The sequence below is a fragment of the Gallinula chloropus genome, assembly GCF_964237585.1.
Source record: "Gallinula chloropus genome assembly, chromosome: 3".
NCBI classification, from domain to species: domain Eukaryota; kingdom Metazoa; phylum Chordata; class Aves; order Gruiformes; family Rallidae; genus Gallinula; species Gallinula chloropus.
In genome coordinates, this window is record NC_140087.1 from 35,961,888 (window position 1) to 35,977,026 (window position 15,139).

Genomic DNA, 15,139 nt, shown 5'->3' on the forward strand with positions numbered 1-15,139 from the left:
TCTCAAGTTTTCTGTGCAATATGTATTCTGGTCAACAGAACAGCATTCCTAGTAAATCTAGCAATTCTCTTAAGCATAAAACTCTTGGAAGTGCCACTGAAAAAATCTTAACTACATTTTTAAAGGTACATACATAGGATGTAAAACAATACTGTAACTCACCAACAGATACAACATGATGCATTGACCTCCTCTGTATATTTTTTTCAAGGACAGTTTACAAATCCAATGACCTGGCCTCATTTCATCTAGTAAAAGTTATGTTATAAAAACCCGTTTGTTTCAAATTCAGTTTGCAACACACTGGAAGACACAGTTCATCCTTCGCTGATAAATTGAATAGAAAAGACAAAGAACTGGGCAACTGACTTGCTATATTGTATGATACTGGATTTTATATAATGTAATTCTTGAGGTTTGCTGAGATAATAAAGCATAGTGCTAGAAATTGTTTTGCTGTTAGTTATTTTACTTAAGTTCAGTTGACTTTCCACAAATTTGTCTTTGGTTTACCCTTTTTATTACTCACAAAGAAAATAAAAAATCAACCAGAACTATCACTGCTATAGTCTACTGCTATTATTTATTTCAGCCTCTGTGGTAGTTTTCCCTTTCCCATAATTTTGTGAAGAGATTCACCTAGCCTGAGAAAAAGTTCTTGCGTCAGTATGCTGGATGGTTCAAATTTAAAACATTGCTGTGTCAGATTGGTAACAAGCTAAATAACCATAGTAAACATGATCCTAAATTTTTATGGGGAGAAGTCTAATTTTGTGCTAAGAATGCAAGATGTAGATGTTTCCTTAATGACTGCAGCTTTTGAAAAGAGTTGATTAGGAATAAATTTTAAGTGTGCTATACCAATTCAAAATATTGCTCATCTTATTAATATATATTCAAAACATTGTTGTCATATTGTCAATTCATTGTCTATTCATGTTTGTATGTTAGGATTTTATATTGACAGTTGCTGCCACAATATCTGTAGCATGTTCAGACCTTAAGAATGTATATGTTTTAAATAATATTTTACTGATTTCCATGAAGACTACAGATATACCTACAAAGTAGATCCACAAAATATAAGAATTGTGAGATCTTTGGAAAATAATTTGGAATTGTTTCTTTTTTGTTTCAATTATTAAAGACCACTATTAAATTAGAAAAATAATCCTTTACCACCTCATTCAGCTGCTAAATTAGAATTAAAAGACACTTTAGTGGAAGAAATTTTATTTGAACTTTGGCAAATGGCCATTGGTTTTACCTACATTACAGAAGCTTTTTATGTTTTAATTTTCAAAGGCAATTTTGTCTGTTTCTTTTCTAACCCAACAAAATAAAGCCTTGGGTATTGTGGTACTTCTTGATATTTTCCATACAGGTTTCATCAAAACCCTTCTTTCCTTCCCGGGACTTATTCTATCTGGAAACGGTGTCCAAATAAATGGTTAATAAAGCAACCAGAACTGTGTGGGGAAAGGTTTCTAAATTCGGCATTTGATCAACAGTTGGCCCCTTTGAGGTGCTGTATCTATGTTCTTCTATCCACCTTGGTTTCTGTAAGTCATACCAACATCCATGTTTATCCTAGAAAACTTAACAGGGTCATAGTATGGACTTGAGCATTGACACAGTGCTGTTAAGTACACAGGTAACACAGCCCCTGGTATGATTTTGTCTGGGGCTTATTTGCCTAGATTAATACTCATCCATAATTCAAGCTAGGCAGCTACTGACACTATACACAGTATATAATTTAAAGGCAACCTCTGTATTTTGTACATCAAAGCATTTAGCTGTGCAGAAATGATCTCTTGCACACTGCTGTGTATCATGCTCAGAGAATCACTCCTACACTGTTTTGGTTTTAAGTATACATATAGCTCATTCAAATACCTATTAGTTCTGTTGTAGATTATCAGTTCTGAAAATGATGTGCTACCTTTTATTTGGAATAACACTGGTTTTCATAAGGGGAGGATTTCAACCTTCCTGTGGTAGCCCGGTCTGTCTGTTCCAAAATCTTACTTCAACTTCTATGATATCCTGGCTATCCTGTTTCATAGTTCACTCTTGAAATAAGAGGACAACACCTTCACAGTGTTTGGTGTCAGCCAGCAGATGGTGCAGTATTCCCTTCCATTTCTGAGGCTCTGTCACTCTGGAATTGGGTCCTTTAATACTTGATTCACCTGTCTGCAGTTCACCTTTGGGGACATTTCAGTATTGCCTGCACATTGTCTCGGGTATTTTGTTCCACCAGACCATGACTGAAGAGTGTGAAGTGACTTCAGAGCCATCTTCCAGGACTCTTGGAGGCCATGTGACAAAGGATTTCTGGTGGCTGGCCTCTTCTTAAATAGTCCTCTGCTCGAAAAGGGTTCTTGGTCCATGCTCCTTCTCAGAAATGCTTAGAGACAGTGAGAATGTTTTGGTTTTCTTTTGCATTATTCCTGAAGTTAGTAAAGATTCATACGGTTGGGCCCTGTTTTCTCCAACTTCTTCCACGAAGATTTGACTGGAGAACTTCTTTGTTGGCAATATGCAAAAGTTCCTGGCCTAGATATACAATATTTGCAGTAATTGTCCCAATGCATTTCAGTATCTTTCTGGATTCAGGATAGTCTTCTGGAACTATTCAGACATTGATCTCTTCTGGGGAAGAATGTAATTTTCATACGTGGGAAACTGAACCAAATGAGCCTGTTGAGCTGGTAGAGCAGATTCAAAAATGGATGTACCACTAAATCACTTCAAAAGTTGGGAGCAGACTTTCAAGAGTTGTCAGTCAGGCAATTACTTTGTCAACATATTCCACAGAGTCCTTGCAGCTTCCTGGCACTTTCCGAAAATCCCTTGATCTTAAACATCAGTAAGTATTTAACCAAAGTAGCCCCCTTTAAGAGATCCTGTTAATCAGTACAGAGCTTAATCTAGTTCCTGTGACCATGAAGAAGCCACGAGGCAGATCAGACACTTTTTAAATATGCTTGACTTCACCTTACTGGAAATGAGTTTTTTCTAGTGTCTATAATCTATTCCAGGAGAGTGAAAAATTCAGGTGTTAGAGGCATACACATCTTATAATATTCCAGTTACTGGAGCAACCTTATCTATCTTCACAAAAAAGAGTGGTTTTATATATTTCACCACGTCTAATATCCTAAATAGTTTTAAATATTACTGTGATGCCTTTTTACTTGAAGCACCATTCAAATTCAGGTACTGAGCAAAATGTGCTGGGTGCAAACTAAACATTTCTTGAACTCAGTTGAAAATTGGTTTGCCACTTAGTTATATTAGCTCTAGAGATATACAATTAGAAGTCCTGAATAACTGGTTTACCTTTACACATAGTTGTTCTTTAATTAAGCTTCATCCATATGAGAATAAAGTTCAGTTAGGAGCCCTATTCTAGGGCTTCTAGGAAGTAGAGGAATGTCCAGTAGTTTGTACATCTTATATTCGTGTCTCGATTTTTAAAATGGAATAGTTCAAGACTGGCTAGAGATCTACTAGATCTCAGTGCTTTGATTTTGTCTTGATGTGCCAACAGTAATGACTTGCTTTGCCATGTTTTATGTGACAGTTTGCTGTGACAAATTATGCCATCATCTGAACCCATACTATAAATCATTTAGATTTTGATAGGTATTTAAAATATTGTAGATATCAGCTTCTGTGTGCCCATAGGATTAAGGGTGGAAGGGCTATAACTAAAAGTAGCAAACTTAAATTAATCCAATATTAGGTGAAGTTGCCCACCAACCATCTATGAGGAGAACTCCTCTTTGTGACAGCTTGGATAATGCTGCCCAGTGAGCAGAACCTTTCCTTTAGCTCCATTCAAGAAGCCCTCAGTAGGCCAATGTGGCATTAGTAGAACCAGAATGAGTCACCAGTCTGTGACCTGACCTGTGGCAAATACCTTCATCTTGGAATGCTTCCTTCAGACAGGAGAACGTACAAGGTAGGACTCGTTCCACTGACAAAAGAAGCAGAGAGCAAGTCTCATAAGGGAAACTGTGGACCTCAAGACAGAGAACTTCTCCCTTTCCTCACAAATAAGCCTCATTTTTTATATGAACTTAATGAACTTCTTCCCTGAAGCTCTTGGAGAAGATTGTGTTACTAGAGTCCATAAAACTCTTCATTATCTTTCCTTGGCTGGCACTGTATGTGTCACTTTCAGTCTTACTTACAAAATGGTATTCTACAATTCAGAATGTTTTTATGGCTTCCAGAAGATTCAGGATGGTAGCAGATAGAAAAGTATCCCAAAAATTACATTTTTAAAAGTGTTCATTTTTTTATGGCTTTAAAAATCTTTATTCAATAAAGTATCTATATTAGAAAGTAATCTTTCTTAATACTTCCTATGTTGTTGACCTTTTCCTCAGGCTGAGCTTTTTACAGATCAGATCAGACTGTTAACTGCAAGTCTTTGAAATGAGCCACCTTTCCTATATGTTTCCATAGTTATCAACATGATTTGGCCTTAATGTTAATCAATGCAATTACCAGAAGCAGCATCATTGAAAGTTACAAAACTAAGTTGTTGTTTTTATTACTTTTTAAATCTTGAATTCTGTCTTTACCACATTGGTGAATCATTTCATTGTTAGCCAAGTTCAATTCTTTGCAGTATTCCATAATTTCTATCATTCTGAGTAATACTTTTCATTTTACATTGTTGTGGCCTATGATAATATACTAAGCAGCATCATTTCTGCTAATCCCCAGGGCACTGCACCATTAGCCTTTTTGCTTCTACTGTAACCAGCTTTTAATTCATGAAAGGACTTCATTTTGCCTCCTGTGGTTACTAACTTAATAATCTCCTGAAAAGGGCTCTATTGAAAGCTTTTTGAAATCCTAATGCAATATCTACAGAGCCAGATATCCTTTATCTATTATTTTGTTAACTCTTAAAATTGTGCCTTAGATTGCTTTCAACAAGCTGAATCTGCAGAGTACAGCCTGCAGATTTCTGCTCTGTGTCTAGCAAGCTTGTTTCATAAGAGCAAGAGACACGTATAACCCCTAATTTAGTGTTCTAAACCGTTTTCTCAGTTCTTGCTAAACTTGAGACAATCAGTTAAGTCACTGGGCTCTTATGCACGTAGGATTCTGATTATATTTCTGAGAAGTATAGATTCCTTTTTAAAAAATCAACCTGAAAAGTAGGTTGTTCTCATTTAGAGAATTATCCAAATGCTGCATGAAATCAATAACATTGACTGTATGATCAGAAATGAAGGAACAGACTGTGTTCTATGTCTTCCTGTTTTGTACAATTTTCCTTAATAATAATGGTGTTCACAAATATACAGTTAAATTTTCAGAGGTTAATAGAATGTGAGGAAAGAATTTTTCTAATGTTGTTGCAGGAATAAAACCTAAAATCTTGCAGATTAGAAAAAGTATATGATAGGTATGGTATTTTCTTTTCTCTGACAATGCTTAGAAATCCCCCATAGCAGAAGTATAACACATCTCCTCCTGTAAGGAGCCATCAGTAACCCCTTTACTCTATTCCGAATAAAGGAATAATGGTTATACAGAAACACATTTACTTTACATTTGCTCTTGCTGTGAAGTGCAAATATTCCCTGTTTGGATCAACTTTGAAACTGTATAGCATCTCCAAAGTAAGGTATTAACATAGACTCACTTTAAACCATTTAAAGAAATCTCTCCTCTTTTCTGTTGAGTGAACGCAGTACCACTGTTGTATTCCATTTATAATGGCTGCTCTGCCCACTTTCCTGGCTAGAAATAAATGTCAGGAGTCAGAATGTGGTAGGAACAGACTCACAGACTGCTCTTAATGCAGAAAAAAAACTATTTTATTTTGTCTTTGAGTCATTTAGTTTCATAACTTTTACTATATTTTAAAAAAATATTGTGTGTGAAAATGCAAATGCTAATGTTTAATGGCATGTTTTAGAAGCTTCCACAATTTCTAAAGCCATAAAGCTGCCAGTTTTTCACTATGTGTATGTCTGAAACTTATGACATAGTTGAATGAATGAACAATTCTAGCTGTACAATACACAGTAGAAGGGTTTTTGTTGGTTTGCACTATGGTTTAATTATTAAAAAATCTACAGATAGTTATTTTTAACATTTCCCACAACACTTTCTTGTGCCTTTGTGCCAACACTTCGTGCCTTTCCTGTTTCTCTCTATTTTTTTCTGGTTTGTGTTATTTTTATTAAACCAAAGAATTACAAGTTGATTTGACAGACAGCATTGCATGAATAATTGTCCAAGAGAAAGGAAATGAAAGATGAAAATAAGAAAGCAATTACGTGGCCACTAGAACAGGATAGAATCAGTTGACATTGTCTCCTGATTTACGTTCAAAATTAATTCTTTAAAAATGACATAACAGTGTTAGGTTTCATCTTATTAAAATAAAATTAAGTATTCTTTGAGCAAAAGATAAATATTTTTTCCAGAAAGTCAGTTTTAAATTAGTTCTGTACAGACATACTGCTTTGCATGTGTTTTGTTGGTGTGGACAAAGTTGTTCATTCTTCTTCCAACAGTTTAAAATGAACTCCGTATTGCAGACAGTAAATAACCAAAGATCAACATGTCTTCCTCAAAAAGGTAGTGGGAAAGTCTTGCACCTCTTAATTGTCCTTCTGCCTTCAGACTCTGCCTTGAAGAGGGGGGTTTAACCTCTACCTAGTGTCCTCTCCTATTATTCGAACAGTATTATCCTTTTATCTCTGTTTCAGAGAAGAGGTGTCCGCTGATACTTAATTAAGTGCCTGCAAAATGGGACATTTCTTCTTCACAATGATAATCCTTTGTGTGTTCTACAGTGAAGGAACAGGTTGTCCTCCACTTCTTCCAAGTGGAGCTGAGGGGGATTTATTAGATGTTGTAGCTGAGGATGGAACTTAATCTATCACAGGGCCCCCTGAAGAGTTGTTAATTCCCATTCACCTCTCGAAGTAGGGAGTATATGATGCATATAGTATTTCCTGGCTATTGTAAGTGCAAATTGTCTTTAGCATTATGTGTTGCTATTGCAAGTAAGAGATTAGCAAAATGTTAAGAAATAGTGCCGCTCTTCATGTTTTAATCTGAAGTTTCACATTTATTGTACTTGTAGAACTCTTACAACATATTAATAAATCACATAAGGAAAAAACCTGGAACCATTGGGTGTGTCTAACAAGGTGTCAGTAGGTCTTTGAGCAGCAAGAAGAATGTAACTAGATAAGCATACATTCTGAGGTCATGGAGATACTTTTGTCTGCCACTGAGGTTATCGTGTGTTCAATTATTTGCGTCACACAAACAATTCTCAAGTATGTTTCACATTTTTTGGAGTCATGTTTACAAAGCACTTTTCTCAGAGTACATTCATCTATTTATAAGGCTTCCCATCAACTAAAAGTAAGCAATACTTTAAGCTTAGTCTACAGCTATTGGCTGTATTATAAGAATAGTATCTTTTACATGCTTTCTCAGAAATAGTTGGGATTTATAATCTCATGTGATCAGAGTCCAAATAAATAAGAACAATTTAAAAAATACTTCAATTTCCTTTTTTTTTTTTTTTCGTTTTGGGGTATTCCTGTATGCCATTTGGCAGTTGTTATTTCCAATGAAGAATTAATGGGAATAAAATCTCGATATTTTATGTTAGGGTAAATTGATGATACTAACAGGTGAGCTCTCACTACTGTCTTGTGTAGTAGCATTAAGCCTTTTCTATCTATACCAGAAATATCTCATACTTTTTTTTTTTTTAAAGGGCTAGTATTTGCCCTTTTCATACCTGCATCATATTAGTGGCTCACAATGATTAATTAGTCTGCTGGACTCTTTCTTTCTTACTACTGAAGCAGAATCTTTGCTATTATTCTGTCGCTTTAAAATGGCATGTAATACCATAAGGCCTGTGTTTCATAATTCAGGGGGTTTTTGTCATCCTGTGTTTTCCTGTATGGTATGTTGACCCTCTTCTATATTGGCAAGACCTGTATTACCAGCAAAGTGTATATTTATAAAGTCTAAATGCAGGCAGTACAATTAAAAATATTTATGAAAATTAAAGGATTGAATCCCCTTCTCCCCAGGCATGTCCTAGATTATCTTCTAGATGGCATGGCTCACAGACTGTTTAAGATTCACACATAGCTGAGAATCCATTTCTTAAATAAAAAATATTTCTTAGGTTAAATTTATAAGAAAAGATTTCAGGTTGGCTTTTTACCCTCTTTTTTAGCTGGGCACTTTACACAAATTTATACTTTCCTTCTCCTTGTCCCCATTTCTCACCCAATCATTGATTCTGTAGTTATTTAGGGAATAATATAACCTTCTTCCTGACTATTATTTTTCCTCACCTCAGTAACCCTAGTAAGATTAAATTCTCAGCCTCAGGTGTGGCGACTGAAAAGAAAATGTTTTTATTATCATATGCAAGACTGTCACCATTGCTAGTAGCAATTGTTCTCCAGATAATGTCTGTGGAGTATATCTGCTGTAATGACACAAATGCGAGTACTTGATTTTCAGTAACATTACAGAGGTCTTGATTATATCCAATTCTAGCCATTGTTGCTTACAGTAGATTATGAATGGACTGGGTTTGCCATATTGCAGAATAATTTTGATCAAACCACTTCTGTTTCAGTCATGCTTCTTATTCGTACACATCAAAAAAGAGGCAAAAGCCATTGGATACATTTTGTTATGAGTGTTTTCCCATAATTTGAAAAGAAACCACATGGATTAGGCAGCAGTGTTAGCTGGGAGAAAGCAGTAGAAAAAAAACAAGGGGTGAACTAGGCAACTAGTCTGCCAGGATAGAGAGTTGTATTGCTTAATTTTTAAGGTATACGTAGAAGGCACCTCATTGTGCAGATAGGAATAATAGACAGAAAATGTTTATTGATTATATGCCCCTAAAATGAGAAAAAGAGTTTAGACCTACACTTACTTTCAGGTTTGCAATGTAGTTAGGAACCTTTTTCATATCGTACTCCTGTGTTTTCAAACTTAAATGTTACCGTGTTCCAACTTCATTTGAAAGAGCAATAGGACATCCAGATATAGATAATACAATAGAAAATTGAATCATATCTTGCTATATAAAATATAATAGAACAGTATCTCTCCTTAGCTTTTATTGATGACAGCATTACTATTGTAACTAACATGGAGGTAATAAGGAGTATAGTAAATGCAAAATTATTTTATATGGAATATTTCTGTATTTTTTAGTGGTTTTTACATGAAGTTTCAGAGCTGAATTCAGGTAGCCAGTATAGTAACACTGGAAACATTCTGTTGGGATGTTTATCTAGTTTCTCCCTTTCCATTATCCATTCATCTTCAAGTTTGATAATCTTGCATTTGTTTTAAGATAAGTATTTTATCATGTCATTGCAGAATGCAAAATGCAGATACAAATATCCTTTTTTTTTGATAGAACATAATTAATAGTCTAAACTAAAACTCTTTCAATAGAAAATCTTTGTAGTATGAGTTTATGCAGTACATATTGAAAGGTGAAATACAGTGGAATAAAAGGAGAATAATTTCTTGCTGGAAAACTAGTAGGGACTAAATGCAACATGAGAATTGGGCTCTGAACTGTAAGTACCATTAGCAAAAATACCATATTAAAAACTTCATCTAAACAAGCCTAGAAAACACTGGTAACCGTGTAAATATATTTCATTACGAATCAAGAGACAAACACACTGAAAGCAAGAAACTAAAGACTCTGAAATACACAAGCTTCATCTTGACTATGAGTACAGAGTATTGGAAGAGAAAAAAAAAACTTTGAAAGAAGTTTGAAAGAAATCTTGGAAGAAAAATCAGAAAGGAAGTTTAAAACTGAGATTATTCAACAATGTTTCTGCTTTTCTCTTTCCATTAACCTAGAAAATAGAGATTAAATAGCTGGTATAGAATGGAAAACAAGTCTTAAAAGGAACTATTATTTTACTAAAGAGTGCTTACAAAATCTTTTCAATCCATACAAAAGCTCCTGTTTGCCCTTATCAGACCAACAATTCCAGTGTTTCTTTTACTGTACCTCATTGTAATGCCTTAGATGAAGACATTAAATGAATACATAAGCACTTAGATATAATGTTTCTACGAGGTCAAATCAAAGTTTTGGTTAATCATATCAAAGGCATTTAGTATTAAGTAATCGTTTGCGTGAAATGAGACAGAAAATCAGGTTATGGACCTTAAACACTACCTTCTACAACTCAGGTTTGCTTTATATATTACAAGATTACTTTAAATATGATTATTTAGAAAAGGCCAATAGTATCCTGATTGTCAAACCTTTGTCCCTTAAGTTCTTTCAGGTAGTTTGCTTTCTTCATCTAACAGGCAGATTAGCCATGAAATTTATTTTTGCTATTTACAACCTAGACCCTTTAACTAGGTTTCTATTTTCTCAGCAGAGTTGCCTTTTACTGTGAGCTGCTCCCTAGGAACAGATTTTCTGATAGACAAATTAACTGTGACACCGCCATAGGTTTCCTCATGTCTTGTCCGTTGGTTATACACATTGATAAAACAGCAATTATGAACTGTATATTGTTTCTTTTTCACCTAGCAAGCTTGTAGTATACATAAGTAGCATGGAAGTTTCATGAAACAAAAGATTTTACTGACTAGAATACAGTTGGTTTTGTGTGTTCTTCTTAAAAATCCATAGTTGCAGCATTATTATCAGATGTGGACAAGTTTTGCCAAGAATTTGAGCTTTAATCAGCATTTATTGTGGGTGGATGTGAAAAACAAAAGAATTTTGTGGGCGTAAACAGAAAAATCACATTTTTCTCTGAACAGCTGTATAATAGCCACTTGAAAAAGCTAAATAGTAAACACAGAAGGAAAGGGTTTCACACCATAGAATGTAAGGCAAAATATTTCTGGCTTCCATATTGTGGGAGTTATTATAAAGTACAAAATGTTAAGCAAAAATTGGCTGTATGCTTGGACAGCTGACACTTAAAGAAATTAGTTAGAAAGCAGAGTCCTTTTCAGAGCCATGCCAGTTGCCAACCACTTACGGCTTTGGACCTAACTGAGAAGTGAGGAGCAAACACAAATGCATTATTATCTACAGCTTGTCATACCTTAAATTTATAGAGATTACTTTTCTTAATAAAGCTTTTGCGTCATGTAAAAAATTTATGTCAATGTGTAAAAAATGTAAAAATTTCTGGGTTTAAACCCAGAAATCATATTCACCTCAAGGTACCATTCTTATATATGTGAAATGTATAAGGGCAAGAGAGAGTTGATAGATGAAGTTCACGGCTTTTATTGACCAGTTATTATCACTGAAAAACTTTTATGAGTTTTGAACATATTAGCTTTCTTTATATCTGAAACAGAAAAAGCATATTTCAAGGGTAGAGAACAGCTGAGAAAAATTGTTTAGTATCAGAAATATTGCATCTTTAAGAAAACCGGTAGTTACAGCTAGAGGAGGTATTAGTGAAGAGGGGGAAAAAAGAAATGAGAGATTCTACGATATATGCTTTGAGCAAAATAGTTGCAAATCTTGATTCAGTAATCTAACATGGGTTAGAGTTTGGATATAGGTTGTAATTTCGTAAGAGTTGTCAAAAAAAACATGTAAATAATTGATACTTTAAAAAGAAAAGACATAATATGATAAAGATGTTTTTCCTTGTGAAAAACCTCTCCTTGGTTTAAAAAAAAGCCTAGACAGTGTATTTCTCTTTCACATCTAAAGCCTTCCCCAGAAACAAGTAGCTGTTTTAGTTTTGATTTTCTGTAACTCGAACATTCGATTAAAAAAATGCAATCTAATAATCTTAATAAACTACAGATTTGAAGTTAAAGGAAAAATACTGAAGGATTTATTATTTTCCTATTGACAGAGGACAGGGAAAAATTGCAGCTTCTTGTTCCTTTTTTGTCAGTGATTTTTTGACCACCTGGCCTTTTCTCACTGTAATGGGTGATTGACTGACTTTGGCTTGTAGCTGCTGAAGTTCGTAGTTGTGTATTGCTGTCTTCCATTCTCAGTGACTTTGGGGGCAGACTTCTTTTACCATCTCACAAGTATTGTCCATAGTATGCTGAATGTCCTCAAGAAATACAAACCCAATCAATTTAGAAATGTAAATGTCTTCTGATTCTTGTTTTGTAAAGCTCTTCCTGCATGGTTGCTTGTTGGTTATTTTTCAACTTCTTCCAAACTGACACTGGGATATTGACCCTAAAGCCATTCTGAAACAAAAAGCCAATGAGCAAAAAGAACAGGGAAGCCATCACATATAATGTTGTGAAAATAGGAAAAGTAGGTTTCATTTTTTTCCTTCTTCTGCATGGTTTTTTACAGGCACTTGATCTCATTCACGTAAGCGAATAGGTATTATGTAATTTTTCTCTTAAATCCCTTATGAGAGATTAACAATCAGTGTATGTGAGACTATGTAATTGGCAGTACATCTGCCAATAGTGACATGCTCACAGCAGATGTAAAGAATTTACTTTTAAGTATCTGTTCCAATTAATCTTCATTTATCATGAATGGATCAGTTTCAACATGAAAGATTGAAGCAATTGAGTCAGTAGCTTAGATGCACAAGACCAAGGTTCAGAATATGCTTGGAGTCAAGCAGAGAAGAAAATGAATCATGGCTTTGAACAGGGAATGAATGTCTGCTGCTTGCTGACTATGGGGTTTACCCAGAAGTGTAAAACCCAAGTTCAGTTCTTGGCTGCATTCTTTCAGACTTTTCTTCCACGACTCAAGTAAGAATGGGATTACTGCCTCCAAATCAAGGTCTGGGTAGTTCTTTGCTTAACCTGACAAATTTTTTTTAGGATATTTGGAGCTTCAGTTTGGTCTATGTGACAAAGCTTGCTATGTGCGAAAGAGGAAGCATCTACACAATTTCAAAACATAATCTCACTGGGTAGCAGTGAGGCAGTGCTTTAAAGCTGGAAGTGGGTGCCTAAAGTGTTGGATTGATGTCCAAGTGATTTTGAGAATCATACTCTGTTCAGAGAAAGTGCTTTGCTGTTGAGTCACTCCCTAGCTGTATTCAGGTCTTTGACAGGCTGAAAACAAACAACTTCTGGTCCTCTCTGGCTATCCTGAGTTCATGTATGTATCAGTGATGATGGGTAGAAGGAAAACGGAAGAAAATTAGGATAGAATGGAAAATCCCTCACAAAGTCTATAATTTTTCTACCTTATTTTCACAGTAGAGACCCACAGAATTTCTTTAGAATTCTGCTCTTGAAATTACTAGGAAATAAAATTAGGTCAGTATTATAGAAAGTTGGGAATTCTGTACAGACATGTTTGTGCTGTGCTGGATGCTGGTTACAGATTCTTTCTCTTACTTTTTCAAGTGTCCAAATGAAGACGTAAAGATCAGATTTTTCTGAGATATACGGAATGTTATTCTTAAAATATCTGGTTTCATTCCTATGGTGACTTACAAAGTAAGGTGTATAATCAAGAACATCAACATCTGATAGTGACTTACCAAAAAGTGAAAATATATGGGAGCATATTCATTTTCAATCTTTTCTCTAAGTCAAATTTCTGGATTTCAGTATCTGACCATAAACCATATTTGAGACTCAATGACTTTATGCAGCGATACAAAATCATTTAGTATTTACTAAATATACCTGTGTAGATGGCATGAATTATTTGTCCATCTGATTGCATTGTATTAGTACTAAAAATTGCATTTATCTGTTTATTTATTTTGTATTTTCAGGTAGAGATTGAAAAGCTGGACTATCACTACTGTCTGCCTTTGTTTTTTGATGGGCTTTGTGAAGTGACATTTCCATATGAGTTTTTTGCTCGTCAAGGAATCCATGACATGCTGGAACATGGTGGAAAAAAGATTCTTCCTGTCATTCCTCAGCTCATTATCCCAATAAAAAGTAAGTGAGCATATGGAAAAAATAAACCCTAAAATTATATAGTATAGATTTTTGGCAAGCTGCTAATTAAGCAATAAAAAATGATGGGCTATACACTTCATTGAGATTATTGCAAACATGAGTAAATTGTAAGGTATGAGGCCAGAAGGCTTATGCCTTCAATCACCTCATGCATGCAGTAATCCAGAAGAAGAGACTGTCTGGTTAGCATTTTTCTTTTTACAGTGTGGCTTTTGGTCTTTGGAAACAGGAAGTGCCATTTTCTTACCTGATTTTGTATATTGATTATGTAAATCCATTACTGTATAAACTAGTTCATCTAAAATGACAGGAGAAATTGACAGATGAAACTTATAGCATTATGTTTCTTTTTATCTTTTTGTTAATCCTGTAGTTTTCTTATCTTTATTCATTAGATGTCTTTTCTATCATTGTTATCTTTACTTTGCATATCCATATATCTAAGTTATGAGTTCTGTCTGACTAATGCTTTATGTAAAATGTCGACATGTTAATAAGTCTTAATTTTGAAGCTTTTATATATTCCAACTTTTTTTTGTAGAAAAAATTGTAGTAAAAATAACAAATTATTTTAATGCAAGTGTAATATCACTAAAACTATATATATATATAAATACCACTGAAACTAAAACTTCTTTTCTTGAAACACCTAGTCATATTCTTTTGTCCTTTTCTCTTTCTTTAGACCAGTACTTTGAGGATATTATTAACTATCATCCTTCTGAAGTCTGCATGCTACCCGTATACTAATAGATGTCCATATTTGATAAAATTGGCTTCGTTTTTATTGTTGGTCAGTAATGGTTTCATCACTGTCCCCTGTCCTATTTTTCTGAGATGATTCAGCATCTGTGCTAATACAGAACAAAGCAGAGTCATTGTATTTATGATACAGAATGAACAGTCAAATACAGCTTTGGAAAATGGGAAAAGGAATGTAGTTTGGAGCCTGATAGTAGTAATAGCATTGCAAGAGTCAGAATGGTAGGGGTTTTCCATTCAATTTATTCTCAGTTAAAAAAGATCAATTATAGATGTAGTTAATTACAGATGTCATTATTTCTATCTTCCAGTAGATTTTTAAAATGACAACATACATAATATTCAGAATGGTTACCCTGTAAGTAGCACTTGTGAAAGGTTATGAAAACAATGTTACAGTTTTTTT

The 15,139-nt window shown here is 34.4% G+C and overlaps 1 protein-coding gene across 1 annotated transcript in view; it reads left to right on the forward strand.

Moving 5' to 3' along the window:
* Positions 1-15,139, forward strand: part of PACRG (parkin coregulated) — a gene marked incomplete at both ends in the record, with an annotated part of 224,442 nt that overhangs the window by 108,053 nt on the left and 101,250 nt on the right. Inside the window, one exon of the mRNA XM_084261054.1 lies at positions 13,779-13,950. Within this exon, the coding sequence (XP_084117180.1) occupies positions 13,779-13,950 (172 nt within the window). The remainder of the gene's footprint in view (positions 1-13,778; positions 13,951-15,139) is intronic.